The 23,087-nt window shown below is 38.2% G+C and overlaps 1 protein-coding gene across 2 annotated transcripts in view; it reads right to left on the reverse strand.

The window, feature by feature from the left end:
• Positions 1 to 10,836: 10,836 nt before the first annotated feature.
• The window catches only part of zer1 (zyg-11 related, cell cycle regulator), a 32,131-nt gene continuing 19,880 nt past the window's right edge, over positions 10,837 to 23,087 (reverse strand). For both annotated transcript variants that reach the window (XM_040157139.1, XM_040157140.1), the window contains 7 exons: positions 20,858 to 20,899; positions 20,475 to 20,594; positions 20,200 to 20,315; positions 19,199 to 19,387; positions 18,381 to 18,478; positions 17,971 to 18,073; positions 10,837 to 11,277 (listed from right to left, as the gene is read on the reverse strand). In XM_040157139.1, coding sequence (XP_040013073.1) covers positions 11,190 to 11,277; positions 17,971 to 18,073; positions 18,381 to 18,478; positions 19,199 to 19,387; positions 20,200 to 20,315; positions 20,475 to 20,594; positions 20,858 to 20,899 — 756 coding nt within the window. In that variant the 3' untranslated portion in view covers positions 10,837 to 11,189. The remainder of the gene's footprint in view (positions 11,278 to 17,970; positions 18,074 to 18,380; positions 18,479 to 19,198; positions 19,388 to 20,199; positions 20,316 to 20,474; positions 20,595 to 20,857; positions 20,900 to 23,087) is intronic.

Genomic DNA, 23,087 nt, shown 5'->3' on the forward strand with positions numbered 1-23,087 from the left:
GTCTGCGGTACAAATCAGTCCCAGTGAAAACTGAATTCATCTGCATTCTGTGCAGACGATTCAAAGGGGTTCTGCAAAGATGCACAGCTGCTGAATTTTTAAATGTGTTTCATTTTATTTTATCACTTTGAGCAGTACAAACACAATTGATCTCCACTGTAATGGGGAGGAGGCAGAATCCTAGATGTCTCAAAACCTAGACATGTACCCTATAACTAAAACTATCTGCATGGATAAATGCATGGGTGAATCGACCCTTTCATATAAAAAAAGAGTTATTCATGAACTTCAAGCTGGAAATATAATGTGGAATTGTCGACACTTATTTAAGTTGGGCGGTATGTTTTGTTGAGAGGAAGATACTGAGCTACACCCTCGAGCTATGAATTGCCGTCGCAACAAGACCAAGGAGACTCCTTGGATGGTTCAGTTGTGACTTTAAAGCCACAGTATGTAACTTTTTGTACTTTTTTACTCTATCTTACCTTTTAGTTGAAACATTCTCTGAAACATAGAGTATCTTAAGTTGGAGAGGCGCTGTAAGAGGCTTCTGTGACACAGCCTGGCAACAGTGCAGAGATATTGCCTTAGAAAGTTTTTGAGCCAGTCTCATCCTTCTAACCCATCAGAGAATGGCTGTCAATCGATGCATGAAGGTGACATCAAATGGTCCAAATGTGTCATCAATTATCAGAATCCTATCAGTGGTGAGCCATGCTGGTTGGATAACAGTGTTTCAACAGAAAGCCAGACAGACTTGATCTACTTACCTGATAAACAGGCTCCCTTGAATCTTGTTTCTCATAGTCTGAGAGTCTTTTAGGTGCTTTTTCACAAACTCCAAGCAGCTCTCTTGTGCTTTTCACTGAGGAGAGGCTTCGTCCAGCCACTCTGCCATAAAGCCCAGATTGTTGAAGTGTTGCAGTGATGGTTGTTCTTCTGGACGTTTCTCCCATCTCCACACAGGAACTCTGGAGCTCAGTTAGGGTGACCATTTGGTTCTTTGTCTCCTCCTCTTATCAAGGCACTTCTCCCCCAGTTGCTCAGTTGGCTGGGGGGGCAGCTCTAGGAAGAAACCTGGTTGTTCCAAACTTCTTTCATTGAAGAGTTATGTAGGCCACTGTGCTCCTGTGAACCTTCAATGCAGCAGTATTTTTTTAATAGCCTTCCTCCAGATCTGTGCGTCAACACAATCCTGTCTGAGCTCTGCATGCAGTTCCTTTGAACTCATGGCTTGAGTTTTGCTCTGATATGCACTGTCAACTTTGAGACCTTATGTAGACAGGTGTGTGCCTTTCCAAATCATGTTCAGACAATTAAATATACAAAAGGTGGACTCCAATCAAGGTGTAGAGACATCTAAAAGATGATCAAGAGAAATAGGAGTGTCATTGAAAAGGGTCTCAATAATTATGTCAATGTGATATTTCAGTTTTTCCTTTTTAATAAATTTGCAAACATTTCTAATATTCTGCTCTGTCATTATGGTGTATTGAATGTAGATTGATGAGGGGAAAAATGAATTGAAATTATTTTAAATAAGGTTGCAACATAACAAAATGTTTAAAAAGTGAAGGGGTCTGAATACTTTGAATGTTGTATATATTTAATGGCATATATACAGTATATATTTTTTATATACGTATATATATATATATATATATATATTTTTTATATACGTATATATATATATACACATATATATATACATATATATACATATATATACATATATACGTATATATACATATACATATATACATATATAAATATATACATACGATATATATATATATATATATATATATATATATATATACATACATATACAAAGTGCAAGCTTATATACTCTACCTCCTAAATACAATAATTAACCACGGTTTAATTTGACTATACTTTCACCACTGATAAATTCATGTACATTAAAGGCCTCATTTGTGAATCTTTCCCTGTGCTAGTTATAACGTGTTTCCAGATGTCTAAGAAGTGGTACAATTTGTTCTGAGATAAATACGATGGCCTTTCATATGGAATAACATTCAGAGATTTGTCAAACCACATCAACACATCAAGGGCCTTTGTCACTGATCCACATCTGACGAATGCTTAAACCTGCCACATAACAGCATATTCTCAAAATACACTGTATTTACAGGTTTTGCAGTATCATCCAAACCTAAGATACCTGTATCTAAAAAGGGTTTCAGTTTTACAGTGACATCAAGCAAGTAATAAATCTGCTGTGACATTATTCCACAAAGCTATAATCTTAGGACCAGTCTAAAAGACATGTAAATATGTTGCTTTCTCCGAGTTACATTTCGTACACAGCAGTACATTCACTTTCAAACATGGATCTGATAACCAAGGCCACATGTAATTTATGGATGATCTTATACTGTACCTCATAAGACATATTTGAACAAGTTATTCAATAATATTAATTTCTAGTCATCTATGCTTACTGTCCTCCAAATGTCTTCCTATGAGCACCAAGATTTCTCCCAGTTGACGATTTCACTATAAAAATGAACAGTAAGAAATTTAATCAATAGTTCTTCTTCTTTAAATCCAAGCTCTGTTGGCGACTGAGAGAATGATTTCAGTACAATTCTGTTACGAGTCAACCCCACTTTCCACCACACCCCGAATCCAGCATGTGTACAGGCTAGGTGGAAGTGAGGGTTGTTCACCACAGGTGCAAGAAGGGGTAATGATCCCACCATCCCACGGTGTTTATATATTTTTTCTTACCAGGAGCATAATATATTTTAACCAAGAAATTATCTTTGACCATATTAGATGTCACCTGTGTGGTTCTCTATAAATGGTAGGTCAGACAGCAGTAGTGTTTCACAACCTATTGTTTCTAAAACAGGAAAGATCCTCTTAGAATCCTTATCTAGCCAATCTTTCACATCTGTGTGGTCCAGTGGTAGTACATAAAATTAGGGACAGAGACCCTCTGTCTAGTTGTAATTTGGTCAACTGAAATCTCAGGCTTTTGTTATACTGTATCTATGCAAATCTTTAAAATATTTAATTGGAATATATACGGGTAACATTTGGATAGGATACAAAATTCTTGGCAACACATTCATTTTTATTATTGTCATTCGCCCAGATATCGAAAAGTAGAGCAGACCACCTCTTTAAATCACAGATTTCTGCAAATTAACTTTATATCCAGAAAAGCCTCTGAATTCATCAGTAAATGCAATCATTTGCAGTACTTGGATTTGAAAGGAAGATGAGAATGTTGTCCACATACAAGGCAATTTTGTTTATATATCCATTATTTTGTATACTACTTGTATTGTCATTACCTCTGATTGTTTCTGATAGAGGTTCAATGACAAGAGCAAGTAGCAGTGGTGACAAGGGGCAACCTTTTCTAGTCCCTCTGTTAACTGTAAATATGGATGATGTTGATTTAGAGTATATTCACTGAACCTATCAGAAAAATAAATTTTAAACAAAACCTCAAAAGGTAGTGCCATTCTATTCTATTATTCCTTTCTCAGCAGCCAAACTTGCAATATGTGCATTATTGTTCTTGTTTTGAATATAAGGCATAACTCCCAATACTCCAATACTTGTCTTGGGATGAATCCTGTTTGAACTCCGGGTATGAGTTGGGGATTAGTCAATACAGTCTTCTTGGTAACAGTTTTGATAAGAAGACTGCTAAAATTTTGATTATAAATATGTCTAAGGATGGATCATCTGGGTTTTGATTTTCCTTTTGGATAACTGTAATTGTGGCCAGCTGTACTGTTTGTTGGATGCTTTTGACTAAGTGTGCTTTAACATTCCCCATGTACAAGCACTCGAAGTGCATGTACAGAAATGTGGGAGGGACAAAACAGGGATTTTGAAAAGTGTGGGGGACACGTCCTGTCCTGTCCTGTCCTCAGTGGAAATGATCTTGTGCTTGGAGATGTGATTTCATCATCACTCACCACTGGTTCATTAGTTAGTAATCACGGTTTAACAACCTGCAGTGAAAAGAGAAAACAACTCAAGATACCAATTTTTACCACTCCATTTTTATTGCTTATTCATACCTTTACACAAATGGCCTGGTACTATTTATATCAGGAAAACTGGAATTCCACACTGTTTGGATCAAATGTTCTTCACTCAGTTTTGGATTACATTTAGCAGTTACAAAAGAAATCAATAACAGAGTGTTGACAGACTTCAAATGGAACTTGAAACGGTTTGGGACACAGCAGTTCTCCTGAAGCAGTATTTCACTACATTTTTTTTTTTAAATTTTCAGCACATACACCTTTTATAAATAATCAGAAACAGTCAACACCCCACAGTAGCTACCTGCTGTCACTGAAGTCATCATTTCTTCATTGAAAGCATAAACTGAAACAATGACTTCAAATTAGAGAGAGTAAGTGTTGGAGATTGTACTGAGGATGTCCAGTAGATCATCTACTTTCTCTACAGAAAGTGCACACCTCTACTTCCAGGATCTTTAATTAAACACTGTGTGATTCTTAAGAACTAAAAACTCACAACAGATTTCGTTTTGACCATATGTGAAATCACGGTAAATCCTCTTCATATCCACACATTTTGATTTCAGACCGAAACATTTAGTGAGTCTGTAATAAAGCTTTTCATCTCACACCACTGCCTACTCGAAGATTAATTTTCACCATGACTGAACTGTGAAATAGCAATAAAAACAGAACTGTACCGATTAGATTCCCATAAATCACACAAAAAAAAAACTGTACATGACAACCAGGATATCAGGTCAGTGAATAAAACCCAATACAACTGATATGAAATAGCTTAAAAAAATAAATCAGTTAGGCATCACTCATGAAAATAATCTTGAAATGTATGTATGTAGGAGACACAGAATGACACACTGTACAGAGGCTGATACTGGGAACCAGCTAGAGCTACACACACTGTGGTGCCAGTGTATTATTATTAGAAACCACTGCGCAATGTGTCTGACCTGTTTCATATAAACCAACACATTTTACAGCTGGAGGAGAAAATGACTATCAATGTATGTTCCTTCACTGGCATGAATGTTAAGGTCTCAGATATCCCTGGATCAGGAGGGCAATGAATGGCATTGATGTGAATGAAAGCTACCCGCTGCAACCCACCATCCAAATCCTATTTTCAGCATCAGCACTGCAGTCACAGCTGTAGGTGAAGTGAGTCTTTAATCCCTGCTCAAACTGTCCATTCAGGTCATTTACTAAAGTGAAAGTAAATTACAATGGCAACGTGCTATGCTCCAATTAAAGCAAGGTGGAAAAATAGCACTGACCTAAAATAAACTGTATTTACACACAGATAAATACATTAAACTGTGCTCAAGTGTTGACTGACAGAAATTTAAATCTGAAATGTTTTGATAATTAATAATAGCTTCTTATCTCTGTTTAGTATCAATGTAAAATGAATCCTCTTTGGGATCTGGACTGCTGGCCTGACAGAACAAAAAAATTGAGGATGCCACCTTGGGCTCTGGGAACTTATGATAGGCATTGTTCACAGTTTTCTAAACAATTAATAGTTTAATTGAAAATAAAAAAAAAAGAATAGATGAATAATGGAGATAATAGTTGCTGAAAAAAATGAATTAATACTATCAGTACAAATATACAGACTCCATTTTATCATATTAATTTTTTTCTCTTTTTTCCCGTAAAACATTTTTCCACTCACAATTAGGCAAGAAGACTTAAACAAAAAAGCTGCCCTATTTGATTCACATTGTAAATGTATTTACTTAACATTCCACTGAGTGTCAAAACTCCTGCTAACGTTAAAAAGGCAACTTCCGTCACTGCATACACCAAATCTGGTGTGTATTACTGCTGGCCTTCTCTATATCAAGTTTGTTATGGTAAACAATGGAACTCATTAGTATACTCATAAGTGTCTTTGTACTAACTCCATTAATCTAAAATGAGCATTCTGAAAAGTTTAGCATTTAAGTAATAAAACAAGGTATTAAAAACAGTAAAATGGTGTGCATAGCCATGCCCAAGCAGGTATTCCACTCACTAAGCTAAACGCAACTGTTCCCCATTCAGACGGGAACTGTTGAGATTTTTATTTTTTAATTCTGCTGTCAATAGCCAAGCACTTCCTCAAGTTGGACGTTTCTTGTGAATGCTGTATTCAGAGGAATGTCCTAATTCAGAATGTCCTGAAAATGATCTCAACGCCTTATGAAGATGAAACTCAGTAGTTCGGGCCATGTTAGTGTGGGAGTGGGTCCCTGTTCTGATTGTACCTTGGGCTCACGTGACAACACGTGGGAAACACGTGAGCAGCGCTGTACTTCCTGCTCCCAATTCAGCCGCCTGGCTGTTTGCTTTCTGCTTTGTTTACATTATTTTGCGGATATCTTTGTTTATTTTCTCATACTAAAAAGTGCACAAACCGGCTCCCGGATATTTAAAAATCACTGGGGTTTTAATTTATGAAAGATATAGAAGGCTACAACCATTTTTGTAACACTTTTATTACTTATGAGTACTATGCAAGCATGGCCTACAAACAGCCCAAGCCTTTTCGCTGGGCCATTATACCGATCTACAGTGACTGGAAAACATGGGATTAGCTGAAGCTAGCTAGAAGCAAGGTGCCTGACCAGTTCACTGACCAGATGAAAGAATGAAATGCTGGGACCAAACGTACCCTTGTGTCTTCCCCCGCCCAACTCCTATTTTCTGTCCTGTAACTCCCCCTTTGTGACCTCCACCACTAGAATTAAGTCGTCAGCCAGCTTAATATGTGTCTAAATTACAATGCCTCCTCCACAATGGCGTAAGAATCATCCTCTGTCTAACCAGCCTGATAAAAGCATTCTAACTGGACAAGCACAACATGTCCAGTTAGAATAACTGATTGTGTATACAATACAGCAAACTCCAACTTATATCTGTTGGGTCCAGCTGACCAGAATGATGCCACTCATAAATGTTTTCCAGGACAAACGCAGACCCAGTGTGCCAGTAGCTTTCTCTGTTACTGCCTTAATAGGTAATAGAAAAAGAAGGTGAACTCTGCTTTGTGTGAATATTCTCTTACCAACAAGACATTTTTAATTATGATCTTAACACTACTTATGAAACCTCAGATCTGACCTTCAGCACCCACATCAAGGCAATAAATACCTCAGTATTTTATCATCTCAAACAAATAGCAAGAGTTAGAGAAAGATTTAAAGAAGCTCATACATGCACTCATCTACAGTAGGGTGGACTATTGTAATGCTCCCTTTGTCTTGTTTTCAGAAAAAGACTGTTAGGACACTTCAGCTCTTGCACAAAGCTGCTACCAGAGTTCTAACAATAACCAAGACAACTGAGCACATCACTCCTGTACTTAAATCTTTAAACTTAAGTATTGGTTACCTACAGAATAGATTTTAAAGGGCTGCTGCTAGTTTAAAAATAATAAACTCAATAATATGGGGCCAAAATACATTTCTGATCTCCTTGAAGAAAATAACTCCAGCGGAGCTCTTAGATCATTTGGAGGCAGTCAGCTGGTAGAACCTTGAGACAGAACCAAACTGCTTGAGGCTGCTTTTAGCGACTATGCTACACACAGATGGAACCAACTTCCTGATGATGTTCAATGTGGCCCCAAATCCACCTCAAAATCAGAATTAATAACTTTTGATTGATTGATTTCTCTACTGCACTTTTATTTCCTTTGTTTCGTTTGGGGCAACTTACAACTTATTACTGCACTGTAAATGCACTCTTTCTGTATTGCTCATCTACTACTAATACTTATTTTTTACTTTAATTTCATGTATTTTATTTCATTTTATATATTTTTTTATATATAATTTTATCCTCACTTAATTGGTTTTATTGTTTTTTATTGCTTATTGTTTATAATGTTGTTCTAATACTTTTCTTTGCCTATGTGAAGCACTTTGATTTGCCACTGTTTTAAGTGTGGCGTATACATAAAGCTGCCTTACTTTCATGTACTCTGCTGAACAAGACTGTGAGCTAGTTATATTACATGTATATATTTATGTGTGTGTGTATACCTGCATTTTTTTTTTATTACAAATCAGCTTTGAAAGTATTTCTGAGGAAATATGTACATTCAAGATTTTTGTTAGGCCTCAAGCATACACACAGTGGGCCTCACACAAGAACCACCTGTATAAGCAAATCCAAGCTGTGTGTCTTAAGCGTTCCCTACAAGCGATTTAAGAGAAACTCTGACATTTACCCAAATAACATTTTTTTTCTTAGCTACTAATGAAATTCTTGAGTAGTCCAGACCAGTCGTACAAGTCACACACAGATAGTTTGTCTCTCTCCACAGACTAAGAAACACAAATTTGAAATGAAATCGTAATGTTGCTGAAATTGGAGTTTAAATATAATACTGAAATTAACTTCAATAAAATATACTCTGACAGCTGCCTCACAGTGATCATATGTATGTTCGTCTATCAGTCGGTCTGTAAAATCACCTACTCTTGGCTATAATATTCTCTTATCTAATATCTCCATGACTGTCATATCCCCTTGACCGCCTCTCATATAAGTCAAGGTCTGCTTTGCTTTAAATAGACTTTTTTAAGTCTTTTTTTATGAATTAAACTTTCCCGCTAACAGAGCGGAACAGCTAGTCTTATATGGCAATTTTAAGGGAAGTTGATTATGCTAAAGATCAAATGTCACAAATGCTCAACTAATGAACAGACGGCATTCAACAGACTCAAATTAGCAATTTACTATGAGTTTGTGCAGTTAAGAAAGCTTTGATAGCGGGAGCAGAAATTTAACCTCCAAGCAAAATGTTCAGTAAGGATTCCTCTATGATCACAGTCAAACCAGTGAAGAAATCCATGCCTCTCCCTCCATGAGGATGATACCTTATTTCTGAGAGCCAGACATTACTTCCTGGATAGATCACTCCAGTTTCAACTTCAAACATGCATGTGAATGCACCATTTTATTTTTCTCCCATCAGCTTTTCAAAAGAAAAGTGTTTGATTTAAGTGAAGCAGTTACTTAGCAGCATGTTTGACCTACCACTACAAATTATGGGCCATAAGGTGTGTTAAAGGATAATTTTTTTCATCAACCTTGTCTCTTTTATTATCTGGCATCATACTTGACCCCCAGAAGCATTGTTGAGATGGGGACCAGAATACTTGAGACTGCTTTTTGCCAAAGAATCTAAAAGATTGCAAAATTGCTACAACTCAAGATAACACCAGTAATTTTACTTTTCTGATAGCGTAGGGCCCATTACCACCCAGTATATAGTATCAAGGCTGTACTGAAGAAGCAGAAACAAAAAACCATAGACTGTAGATGAAAAGTTGATTAACACTATATTTCCAAAAGTATGTGGACACCCAAACAAGCCTGTCGACCCTGAAGGGAGAACCAACTTTACAAACATCAAAGTGTGTTTCCAGGTGTTGGGGAGCCTGCTCCTCGTATCTGCTTGAGGCTCCAGGCTACATAAGCCACTACTAACATAACCCACCTTAATCTGACTGAACTGTCGTGGTCGAGATTAATTGTGGGTAATGTAGGCGAAAGGTTTTAACAAGGAAGAATAAAAAAAAACAGTATCTCTGAATTGATGCTTTGCTGCATCAATTCTAATCTTTTTTTTTTTGTTAGTCCGACAATGTCACAGGGGGCAATACAAAATCGGTGGAATACTATTTCAACATTACAACCATATGTGAAAAAATTTCATTCCAAACCATGGGCAATAAACTGTTGCTTCAAAAGCCTCCACTCTTCCAGTTTCATACTTTCCATCAGATGCTGAAACAGGCTCCAGGGATTTGCTCCCATTCACACCCCATATCATTAGTGAGATACAACAGTGTTATTAGGTGATAAAGTATGGATCAGAGTCAGCATTCCAGGTCATCCCAAAGGTGTTGGATGGGATTAAGGTGCAGGCCAGTCACGTTCTTCCAAATCAAACTTGGAAAACCATTTCTTTAGGGAGCTGGCTTTGTGCACTGGGGCCTGTAGTATCCCCATACTTTTGGCCATTTAGTTTATTTTCTTTGGGTCTTTTGACCTCCCTCATAGTTGAAGCTCACTACTGCTTCCAGCAAGAAGAATCAACAGAATCAGGTTAAAATGCCAGATAATTAAAAATAAAAGCAAGGTTGAACTAAACCTAAATGATCCTTTAAAGAACAAAGAGTATCCAGGATTTCTAGACAACATTTGAATGATATATGATACATAGTTTCTTAGCACTGACCATATATCACTCAAACCTAAACAAATTTAAATACAGAGTAAAGTCATGAGTGTTTACAGTTATATTTTAAAACATACACGCAGTAAAAGGATGAGACAAACAGAATATGTACATATTTAACAAAGAAGTCCATCATTGTGCCACAAGGTCTGGGAAGACTCCCCTCCCATCAACATCAGTGTGATGCTTCTCTGCATCACACCATATAGTTCATCTTTGGGATGAACTACATGCATAATGGCTAATATTCACTGTACATCTGTCCGCAGCTCAGTGGCCCCCACAAGCATGAGCGTGTGTGAGAGAGCAGTGTGAGAGTTGAGACCTCGAATGGCGTGGCAGGACACTACATGGCCTTGAGCCTCTCATTCAAAGTTACAGTTAACGGTAGTGAGCTTGGGAGGGCTTTCATTTCCTTCCACTGAGAATCAAGCATCACTCCCAACTGTTTTGTTCTGTCGTAAAATCGTTGATAAACACACACACACACACACACACACACACACACACACACACACACACACACACACACACACACACACACACACACACACACACACACACACACACACACACACACACACACACACACACACACACACACACACACACACACACACACACACACAGAAATAACAGTCACCCTCCCCCACAAACCCGTCCTAACAGAAGAGATGCTTATGTGCAGCAAAGGTAAAAACCCTCACAACAAAACACCATGTTCCACATCCTAAGTCCTACGTGTCATATATTAAGGTTTTATCCAAACTGTGTCAGAGACACAGTTCTGCTCTATAAGATAATAAGAATGATAAGAATAAGAATAATGCACACAATTGACCCTTGTGGTGATGACAGTAGGCGGGGCCTTAGGTTGGTTTGCTTAATGTTTGCTGGATATCATGGCTCCTGTGATGTCAACCTCTTTGTCCATAGTTTACCTCCTGTCCATGGTTTGTTTCCATGGGGTCTTCTTTGAAGTTTTCACACTGCTCCATTACTTTCCTAAAAAATTGAAAACATTTGAAAACAAGTTAGCTGAAGGTTGTGTACTTTCCAAGCGCTTCTTAAACAGTAAATTCTTTCCCTGTACCAAAATGATTTCACTGTTAAATGATACAATCCACATCTTGTAGATGTAAATGCCATTAAGGATGCTTTCACACCTTATCTGGAAGCTTTCTACCTCTCATGGCACGAGTGTGTATTCAATTAAAAGCGTGCCCTGTCCGTTGCTAGAGCAGTATATTTCTCTCGCTTAATTAATCACAATAAAGACAATCCTAGATTTCTTTTTAACACTGCAACCAAACTTGCTCAACAACAGCCATTTCTTAGCTGCTTGCCCTTTATGGCTCATGATTTTTTTTAACTTTTTCTGCAGTGAATTAGATTAGATTATATACAAAATTAGTTCTTCATCGCCAGCTACTTAAGCAGAGCCAGTTCAGCAATACGTTGAATCTCAGATAGTCTTTGTGTTGACAAGTTTTAAACTATATCTTTAAGTTGGTGTTGGTTTGTAAAGCTACTTAACTGTTTCCTTGACCCTTTACCAGGTAAATGTTACAAAGGTCTCTGGATATTTTTGGGACCTACAATGCTGAATATTGTTAATTTATCACTTACGACTGGCACCAACCACACTAACTTTAAAACTGCTGTGGTTAAGCTTTAAACAAGAAACCACAACTTGATCTTGAGTCTCTTAATAATCAGCAACCAGCCTCTAACCTTCCATTCTTTACATGTAGTTCAAGGAATACTAGAAAGGGTTGTGTCTCAGCAGCTTTCAGTCCACATACAGTATCTACTATTAATCTTTTTGAACCTTTTGAGTCTGCTTTCAGGGCCTGTAACTCCACTGAAATTACACTTACTAAAGTGGTGAATGATCTCCTTACTATGGACTCAGAATCAACTTCTGTGCTTCTCTTACTCGATTTCAGTGAAACCACAGATCACCGTATACTCCTAGACCAGTTGGAAAACCAATTTGGTGTAAATCCAAACTTAAAACTCATATCTTCACCTTCACTTTCAGTTAATTGCTATTCTTTCATTACTTCAGGCTGTTTACCTGCTACCATTATCCCTCCAGCAGGTCAGTCTCAGTCTCAATTAATCTATTAAACTTATTACTTCAAGTCCAAGTCCGTCCTGTTGATTAGAATACTGTTAACTTTCTGAAAACCAGTGCATGTCTCTAACCCTCTGTTTGTTTGCTCAAGCACATGAGCATCCAAGCTGTCTATCTCTTTCTCTTTTCTCCCTCTCTTTCTACCCCTATTTTCTCCTCCCTTTCCTCTCCTCTCACGCAAGCTCTCTGTGCTGGACCATCGACCGCTCTGAGACCTCCTCTCATCCTGGGTGTTGCAAGCTGTACAGATTGTAAAGCCCCCTGAGAAAAAATTTGAGATATTGGGCTTTATAAATAAAATTGACTTGACTTGACTTAACCTGTTCGATAGTGTTCAAACAAACTGATTTAATTCACTTACAGTACATTCGGACTCCAACCCCTTCCCTTTTTTTCACATTTTGTTATGTTGCAGCCTTCGGGAGGAGGGGTTCTAACTGAGGTTACTAAGGCCCTTTTCCCCTGATTGCTCAGTTTGGCCAGGCAGCCAGCTCTAGGAATAGTCCTGGTTGTTCCAAACTTCTCCCATTGAAGAATTATGGAGGCCACTGTGCTCCTGGGAGCCTTCACTGCAGCAGAAATTTTTTTGTAGCCTTCCCCCAGATGTGTACCTTGACACAATCCTGTCTCTGAGCTCTGCAGGAAGTTCCTTCGACCTCATGGCTTGATTTTTGCTCTGATAAGCATTGTCATCTGTGAGACCTTATATAGACAAATGTGTGCCTTTCCAAATTATGTCAAGTCAACTGAATTTACCACCGCTGTACTCCAATCAAGGTTTAGAAAAAATCAAAGATGATCAAGAGAAATGGGAAGCACCTGAGCTAAATTTCAAATACATTTCAATTTTACTAAACTTACAAAAATTTCTAAAATTCTGTTTTCCCCTTTACATTATTGGGTATCGAGTGTAGATTGGTGAAGGAAAAAATGAATTTGGCATAAGGCTGCAACATAACAAAATGATTACTGAATACTTTCTGACTGCGCAGTAGGTTGGTGTCAAAGCTGTCAGTCAAACTCTGATGGGACCAAAAACAGGCTGAGACCGCCTGAAAAGATGGGTCTTGGTCTGCTTCCACGTGAACTCCGGTGTAGATCATTTGTGGTGTGTAAGCAAAGCAGACTAATGACAGGACTTAGTGATAGAAGATGTGATTTTAACGTTAAGTGGTTTCAGGGTTTCCCGATATACACTGTGTGCACAATTATTAGGCAAGTGAATATTTTGACCATATCATCATTTTACCCATAATTTCCAACTCCAAGCTGTATAAACTTGAATGCTTATTTGATTTAATAAATATCAGGTGATGTGTATTTGTGTAAGGAGGGAGGGTGTGGCCTAAGGAGATCAACACCGAATATTAAAGTTTGCATAATTATTAGGCAGATTCTTCTCCTCAGGAAAAATGGGCCAAAAAAGAGATTTAACCGACTCTGAAAAGTCAAAACTTGTAAAAAGTCTTTCAGAAGGATGCAGCACTCTTGAAATATCTAAGATATTGGGGCGTGATCACAGAACCATCAAATGCTTTGTTGCAAATAGTCAACAGGGTCACAAGAAACGTGTCGAGAAGAAAAGACACAAATTGACCACCAAAGATTTGATAAAGAATCAAACATGAAGCTACCAGGAACCCATTATCTTCCAGTGCTGCCATATTCCACAACTGCAACCTACCTGGAGTGTCAAGAAGTACGAGGTGTTCAGTTCTCAGAGACATGGCCAGGGTAAGAAAGGCTGAAACCCGACCACGTCTGAACAAGACACATACATTGAAACGTCAAGAATGGGCCAAGTAATATCTGAAGACAGATTTTTCATGGGTTTTATGGACTGATGAGATGTGAGTGACTCTTGACGGACCAGATGGACGGGCCCGTGGTTGGATCAGTAACAGACACAGAGCTCCACTTCGACTCAAACGCCAGCAAGGTGGAGGTGGGGTACTGGTATGGGCAGGTATTATTAAAGATGAGCTAGTTGGACCTTTTCGGGTTGAAAATTGACTCAAAATCAACTCTCAGACATTCTGCCAATTTTTAGAAGACACTTTCTTCAAGCAGTGGTACAGAAAAAGTCTGCATCTTTCAAGAAGACTTTGATTTTTATGCAAGACAAGGCTCCATCACATGCATCAAAGTACTCCACTGCGTGGCTGGCCAGTAAAGGCCTTAAAGATGAAAAACTAATGACATGGCCCCCTTGTTCACCTGACTTAAACCCTATTGAGAACTGTTGGGCCTATCTTAAGCAGGAAAGTTACAGTGAAGGTAAACAGTACACCTCTCTGAACAATGTCTGGGAAGCTGTGGTTGCAGCTGCACAAAAAGTTGATTCTGACCAGATCAAGAAACTGACTGACTCCGTGAATGGAAGGCTTGTGACTGTTATCGAAAAGTAGGGTGGCTATATTGGTCACTGAGGTTTTTTTTTTTGAAATTTCAGAAATTTTTATTTGTACATTTTGAGTTTGTATTATTCTCACTTTAACAGGTGAAAATAAACAAGTGAAATGGGAAAATCTTTGTTTTTCATTTAGTTGCATAATAATTCTGCACACTAATAGTTGCCTAATAATGGTGTACATATAGATATTCTCTTAAGAAAGCCAAAACTTCACTTTTACTACTTAAATGTTCAGGTTTGAGGGTTTGTTAACATTTTGGATTGACCAACAGCACTTTAGTTGTACAATAACAAAATTAATCCTCAAAAATACAACCTGCCTAATAATTGTGCACGCAGTGTATAGTGAAGACATTCTGCTTCATTTGGATTAATCAGTGCCTCTACTAATGTCTTTTTATGAAATACAGTACTAGGCTTAATATAAATCAGGGGAAACAAGCAGTGGTATTATAGCACACAACAAAGGCAATTTATTTATTAAGCGTGAAGATTGCTTAAACTGTTATGGTAAATGGTAAATGGACTGCACTTATATAGTGATTTTGTAATCTTATCGTACACTCAAAGAGCTTTGGGTGACTGTGGCTCAGGCGTTAGAGCAGGTTGACCACTAAACAGAAGGTCGGTGGATCGATCCCCAGCTCCTCCAGTCCACATATTGAAGTGTCCTTGGGCAAGATACTGAACCCCAAATTGCCCCCCATGTATCAGTGGCGTGTGGGTGTGTGTGTGTGTATGTATAGAAAGTGCTGTATGTATAGAAAAGCGCTGTATGAATGTGGCATGTAGTCTAAAGTGCTTTGAGTGGTCGATAAGACTAGAAAAGCACTATATAAATGTAGTCCATTTGCATGCCACATTCACCCATCCGCACACACATTAAAACATCACATTCACACATACTGATGGCATCCAGGGCCATTTCGGTCATGTCAAAGTGCCTTTGGGCACTTTGACATGTGGACTGGAGGAGCAAGGGGATCGAACCATAGACCTTCCGGTTAGTGGACGACCCGCTCTACCTCCTGAGCCACAGCCACCTGATCTATGAACTACACTGATAACAAGATAATATGTCAGGATCAGGATCAGTGTCAGATCTATCTGATTCAGCTCAACAGATGATTAACTGACCAACTACATACTGCATGTTACTCGGAGCAGTGTTGCAATGTTGGGGTGTAAGGATTGAATGATTTGTATTACAAAACTCACACCCCTTTCCTGCTAACTCACTAAAATCTCCAATCACATACAGTGGCATGAAAAAGTTTGGCCTGCCTGGTCAAAATTTCTGTTTCCATGAATAGATGACCTGATTTCCAAAAGGCATGACGTTAAAGGTGAAACATTCTTTTCAACATTTCAAGCAAGATTTGTGTATTATTTTTGTTTTGTACAATTCTGTGAAAAAGTGAAAAAGGAAAGGAGCACAATACAAACATTTTGGCACCCAAAAGATTTGAGCTCTTGATAACTTTTACCAAGGTCTCAGACCTTAAGTAGCTTGTTATGGCTATGGCTCGTTTGTTAGGAAAAGCCAAGTGATGCACATTTCAAAGCTTTATAAATACTCTGACTCCCTGAGAAGCATTTTCAAGTAGCCGTTTCCTCAGATTGTAATGTAATTAAGAAATGGCAGTTAACAGGAATGGTGGAGGTTAAGTTGAGGTCTGGAAGACCATGAAAACTTTCTGACATAATTGCTCATAGTAGTAGCTAGAAAGGCAAATAAAAACCCCCATCTGACTGCAAAAAACCTTCAGGGAGATTTAGCAGGCTCTGGAGTGGTGGTGAATTGTTCTACTGTGCAGCGACACCTGCACAAATATGACTTTCATGGAAGAGTCATTAGAAGAAAACCTTTCATGCATCCTCAACACAAAATTCAGTGTGAGAAGTTTGCAAAGGAACATCTAGACAAGCCTGATGCATTTTGGAAACAAGTCTGTGGACTGATTAAGTTAAAACAGAACTTTTTGGCCACAATGAGAAAAGGTATGTTTGGAGAAAAAAGGGTGCAGAATTTCATGAAGAGAACACCTCTCCACTTTTAAGCACAGGGGTGTCTCAATCACGCTTTGGGCTTGTGTTGCAGCCAGTGGCACGGGGAACATCTCACTTGTAAAATAGCAGGAAATTCTGAGAGAAAACATCACACCGTCTGAAAAAAAAAAGCTGAAGATGAAAAGAGGAGGGCTCCTACAACAGTATAATGATCCTAAACACACCTCAAAATCCACAATGAGGCACAAGCTGAAGGTTTCGGTCATGGCCCTCACAGTCTCCCGATCTAAATGTCATCTAAAATCTGTACATAGACCTCAAAAGAGCAGTGCATGCAAGATGGCCCAAGAATCTCAAAGAACTAGAAGCCTTTTGTAAGGAAGAATGGGCGAAAAGCACTCAAACAAGAATTGAAAGACCCTTAGCTGCTACAAAAAGTGTTTACAAGCTGTGATACTTGCCAAAGGGGGTGTTGCTAAGTACTGACCATGCAGGGTGCCCCCTTTTGTTTTGGGCCCTTTTCCTTTTTTCTTCATTTGAAATTGTAAAAGAAGGAAAAAAAAAGTAATCTTAATTAAAATACATGTCATCTTTAACTTTTCATGCCACTGTGCATGCCTGAAAATATCACAACAGAGGATATCATTGAGCCTGACGTCAATCAGATGAAAACAACAACATTTTTCAGACAAAATATTTGTCAATTAGTCAAATTTGACCAGAACACAACAAGAGGGTTAAAGCTCTTGGCTCGTTTGTAAAAAGTCAGTGTGAACATGCAACAGACCAGAATTAAAAGGAAACAATGGATATTTTTTTCTGTGTCCGGACCAAATTACTACAGATTTGAAAGTGACCTAAGGTGTCTCATGGTCCCAAGCCTTCTAATCATTCTCTTTACTAAATGCAACAAAGGGAATCTCAAACCAGGAAAATTATTTTCTCACGCAGATGCATGGCCAATGACTGAATCATCAGCTGTATGTATGTATCTTATTTATCTATACTTGCTTATCCTGGCAAACAGAGTCTTCCTACAAACTATAGAGAGCATTAACAAGTATGAAAAGTACATAGAGGTAAGGGTGAGGTGGTTCTATGAAGCACAGCTTGTAAAGAGAGCTGTAATTCTTGCCTGGCCATGTCCTTGGTCTCTAGCTGTGAGCTTTCCAGTTCCATAACTTTCTCCAGAAGACCTATGCCTCCTTCTTTTATCAGCAGGGGACAATACTTGCTTGCTGCAGGCCAAAAATGAATGGAAAGAGAAGACTTAGAATTATGCCTGTACATTATTAAAGTATATAAAGCACAATTAGATAATTAAGATAATATTATATCATTTTATTTGGTATACCAAATAATCACTTGAAAATTACAATTTAGTCAGTACAGAAATATGCAACATATGAACATGTGTAAAATAAGCTCACTATAAGTGAAACACAAGTTACCAGTACTGGTGTCAGAGTCTTCAGAACACCTCTGAGGATGTTAAAATTAAATGTGGTGCCTGGTTTGAAACCCTTTAGAGCAACAGATACTCACGGTAAACTGACACCAGGTTGTACAGCGCCCATGTGGCCCAGTGCTGACTGACTGGGGAGATGCTCTGTGGCAGCAGTCGAAGGATGGGCTCGAATGACCTGAAAGACCAGTTCAATTTAAAAATTCAGGTCCCATAGTACTAACATTTAACAGTAGATGAAGCAGTAACTTCTGAATAATATGAGACATGGTCAACATCTAATAAAACAATTTCATTTGGTGCTAATTAACAAATGATAAATGCTAAACTAATGTAGTGAACATGGTAAACATTATATCTGTTTAATTTCAGCATGTTAACATTGTCATTATGAGCATGAAATGTTAGTTGTTAGCTTAAATTCTAAGTACAGCCTCACAAAGTCACTAGCATGGCTGTAGACTCTTACAACAGATTACTGGTGTTTAGAAATAATGTAAAAACTTTATGAATAAGAATGTTTTAAATTCACATGGATTACTACATTTAGTATTGTCCTTAAAAAATATGGTATGGTTCTATATGAGATTATAATCACAGATTAATACAATAATGTGAAGACATTAAATTATTTAGTAATTTATTTACAGTAACAGGTTAAAGAAAGTTATATTTTAAAGATATTTAAATGACACTGCAGTTGATATAAACCGTGCTCTCTCTAAACTATGTAGACACCTATCGATTAGTTTATGTATTCTTTAAAACAATGTATTTTTCATTGCAACATTCTGATATAAATATGTCATAATACAGTGTAAAATACATTATAAATAAAACTATATTAACAGTTTAAAAAAAGCTGATACAACTTTAATAAAGACATACTGAACAGAACCTGTAGTTAATGTTGCGGCGTGAGCTGACATCCCAGCTCTGGATGGCATCCCACATCTTGTCCATCACTGTGTCTCTTCGTGGCTCTTCCATCGACCAAACCTCCGGCCCGTCAAACATGATGTGTGAAAGTACGCCACATGCATTGTAGGACACCTCAATCCCATCTGCTTTACTGTCCAGCAGGTTACTGTCAAAGCATCAAACAGTGAGGGGGAACAGATAAAAACATCAAATAGCTGATGAGGGGTTTTACTGTTAGTCTGCATGAAATAATCCTCACCCAAGGCAGAGCAAAAACTTCGTTTCTAACTGCAAATATATATTCAAGCAAGCTGTGTTTTGTGTGGTTTTTAGCAGTTTCTGTCTTTTCTTTTTTTGTTTCATTTAATTTCTTCAGGCATTATTTAGTGTGTGGGTGGGGCTGTGTTCTATCAGTCTGTTGTCATGGAATCATTACTATGGTATGTAATGGTATGTGATCTTCACTGACGATTTAATAACTAGATCCGACTCTAAGCCCAGACCCTCTCGCAATCATTAGTTTGTTCCAGCTGAGTTCATTTTAGTCTGCAGGCAAAGTAACACATTTCTCTACAATATTTGGCTCTGATTTCATTTGTTTGAGCAGTGACTGTATCTTACACTAAGGACAACAACACTGTCGAGGTAGTGGTGATGCATCAACACACGCTCAGACTCATGTTTGACAGCAATCTCCTCTGCCTCACTGTGTATAAACCCAGGTTAATTTAGGATGTATCCAAGTGTATGGTTGGAGATGACAAAGGCTGGCTGTAAATAATCAATCTATCAATGATCGAACATGAGCTCTGTGTCAAACAGCAGGTGTTGTGAATATCCACTAGTGTTTCAAAGACTTTTGATGGGCAAGCTTCTAATATGTCCTTAGTGTTTTACTAATGATAGGTACACTGGAAAGGCTGACAAGAATCATTCAGAAATCATTTTATTCTCCACTGGTTTCAAGAGTTCTCTTACCTGAATACAGTGATGAACTGTGGGGTGAGCAGCTGCGGCCTCAGAGCTTTGACCTCAGCAACATTTCCCAAAAGCCCCAGCATGTTGCGGTGAAGCTCTTGTTTGTCTGGAAACTCCTGGATTAAGATTATACAGCAAAAGGAGAGGCATTTTATTATTATACATGTACTGTACGGAAGAACTCCTGAAGGCAACTAAATTGCAACTATTCCTGAATATAGATTATGAATGTGAATATAATTCAGATAGGCACACAATTGGGACTGTGGACTCACCTGTAGACACTCCAGAAAGAGGCTCATTCCCCGACAGTTAAGGAACATCTGACAGTTATCAGGTGTCTCATCAGTGATGTTCCACAGAGCGCTCCAGGAAAACTCCATCACCTGGTCACACTGAGAGGAGCAAACGCATAGAACCTTTGTAGGAAGAATCTCCCTACATTCGATTTTAAACATGTATACTGAAATTATGGATATTCTGCATTTAAACAATAATAAACTTTACATCCATAATAGACTCTGAGCCACCGTCTGCTGAGATATTTCATAATACCCTCCCAAAGACAGTGCTCCACAGTACTTAAAACAAGTTTAATGTCAATAAAGCAATAACATTTTAAAATGAAAATATGCAGAGGAGTAAAACTCAGACTAACCATTCTGTCTTGTAGCTTCTTCTGAATTAAATTCAACATTGTCTGAAAATGAGAAAAAAGAATCAAGTAAATAATGAATTTATAGAAAACCATAATCAGCACCCCAGAGTTTTCTGAGGTTGATATCAGACAGCGTGTAAAACTAAGGCAAAACAAAGCCAAAGGTTTGTTGCTGCAGTGTAAAAGATGAAATACAAATCATGGATCAGGTTTATCCAACAGTAATACACTGCATCAGTTTATACTCTTTTAAGAAAAGACTGTACAACTGGAAAGTTACTACAGTAGCAATAGAGGATCTTGGAGCACAGCCAGAGCGACCATCGGGGTTTTGGTCACCTCTCTCTCACCAAAGCACTTCTGGCAGGGGGGCCAGCTCTAAGAAGAGTCATGGTTGTTGCCTTCCCCAGACCTGTGCCTCAACACAATCCTGTCTCTGGGCTCTGCAGGAAATTCCTTTAACCTCACGGCTTGGTTTTTGCTCTGATATGCATTGTCATCTGTGAGACCTTATTTAGACAGGTGTGTGCGTTTCCAAATCATGTCCAGTCAACTGAATTTACCACAGGTGTACTCAATTCAAGGTCTAGAGACATCTCAAGGATGATCAAGAGAAATAGGAAGCACTCTAGCTAATTTTCAAATATCATAGCAAAGGGTCTGAATACTTATTTCAATGTGATATTTCAGTTTTTCCTTTGATCCACTGATGAAAAAGATTTTTTTTATTTTAGCATAAGGCCGCAACACAACAAAATTTGAAAAAATTGAAGGGGTCTGAATGTTGTCCGAATGAACTGTATTTGGTGGATTATCCTGCATCTTTTTGTACGTTTTGAATCCTCTCCTGCCAAGCACACACATCCCACTGCACCGCCACAGTGGTGTCATTGAGCCTGAAAGCTCCTTAGCACAGTGAAATAATAGTGGCAAGAAAAAGGAAGTGAACCCTTTGGAATTCTCATTTAAAGTATGGAACTAAACTTAGTACACATCTGTGCAATCACTAAAATGTTAGATGATTCAAAATTGTATCAACTTACACTATTTGTAATATTTTTTAAGTTGAAGTGTAGGGTATTTGATTTAATGTATAATTAAAAACAAACCAGATAATTGGACTACACTAAAAATATGGGCCCCAAAGAAAAGTCTCAGTTCAACAAAAAAGGATTACACCTGTGATTTAAACTTAAGGCTGATCGCCTGAAAAAGGCTATAGGAGAACCTGTGAATACCACAACTTCCAGTGGTGAGTGAGTTGTGTCTAATGCAAGAGACTTCATAAAGATGGGAGATGGTACAAGAGCATCAGTAAGCTACCGACCATAAGGTGAAACACAGTTGCAGCAGTGGTGAGGAGGTATAGGAAGAGCCATAATACAGATAAAAGAAGGCACAGTGGCCTTCCTGGACAAATGATGCCAGTGACAATTCGCTGTTTACACAACCTTGCATTGAAAAACAGATGGGTAAGTGCTTCTGACTTGGCAGAAGGATTATCTGTAGAAACTGGTGTTTCAGTGACTGATCATACAGTGTGAAGGACATTGCATGAAGTCAGCTTCTACAGATGTCATCCACAAAGAAAACCATTGCTCACAAAACTGCAAGATTAAACTTTGCTCAAGAACATGAAAAGAAGCCTGATGAATATTCGCACATTCTTTGGTCAGATGAAAGCAAAATAAAGTTTGGATCAGATGGGGTCCGGCATGTTTGGTGTGGACCTGGCCAGGACTACGATAGTGCCTGCATAGTGCTGACCGTGAAACATGGAGATGGGAGTGTACTGATATGAGGCTGCATGAGTGCAAAGGGTGTAGGGGTAATGACATTTATAGATGGCACTATGCATGTAAGATTATATACCCTAATACTGAATGAAAAGATGACTCCCAGTCTCAAGAAGCCTGGCAGTATAGGAATTTGCCAACACGACAATGATCCAAAACACAAAAATCACACAAGAGTTTGTAAAGATGAAGTAAATGCAAACTATGACCGGGCCACATATGTCCCCTGACTTGAATCCAATATTTAGCATTTTAAAGCAGAAGGTAGTGCAACAAAACCACTCCAGCAAAGAGCATCTGAAAAGAATCAACTGTGAAGAGTGTCAGAACATCTCTCTGCAGACTTGATTGGTAACATCCATGCCCAGGAGGAACAAATCAGTCATCAAAAATAAGGCAAACATACAAAATATTTAAAAAATTGTGTTTTTTTT

Source organism: Xiphias gladius, chromosome 20 (assembly GCF_016859285.1).
Source record: "Xiphias gladius isolate SHS-SW01 ecotype Sanya breed wild chromosome 20, ASM1685928v1, whole genome shotgun sequence".
Taxonomy (NCBI): Eukaryota; Metazoa; Chordata; class Actinopteri; order Istiophoriformes; family Xiphiidae; genus Xiphias; species Xiphias gladius.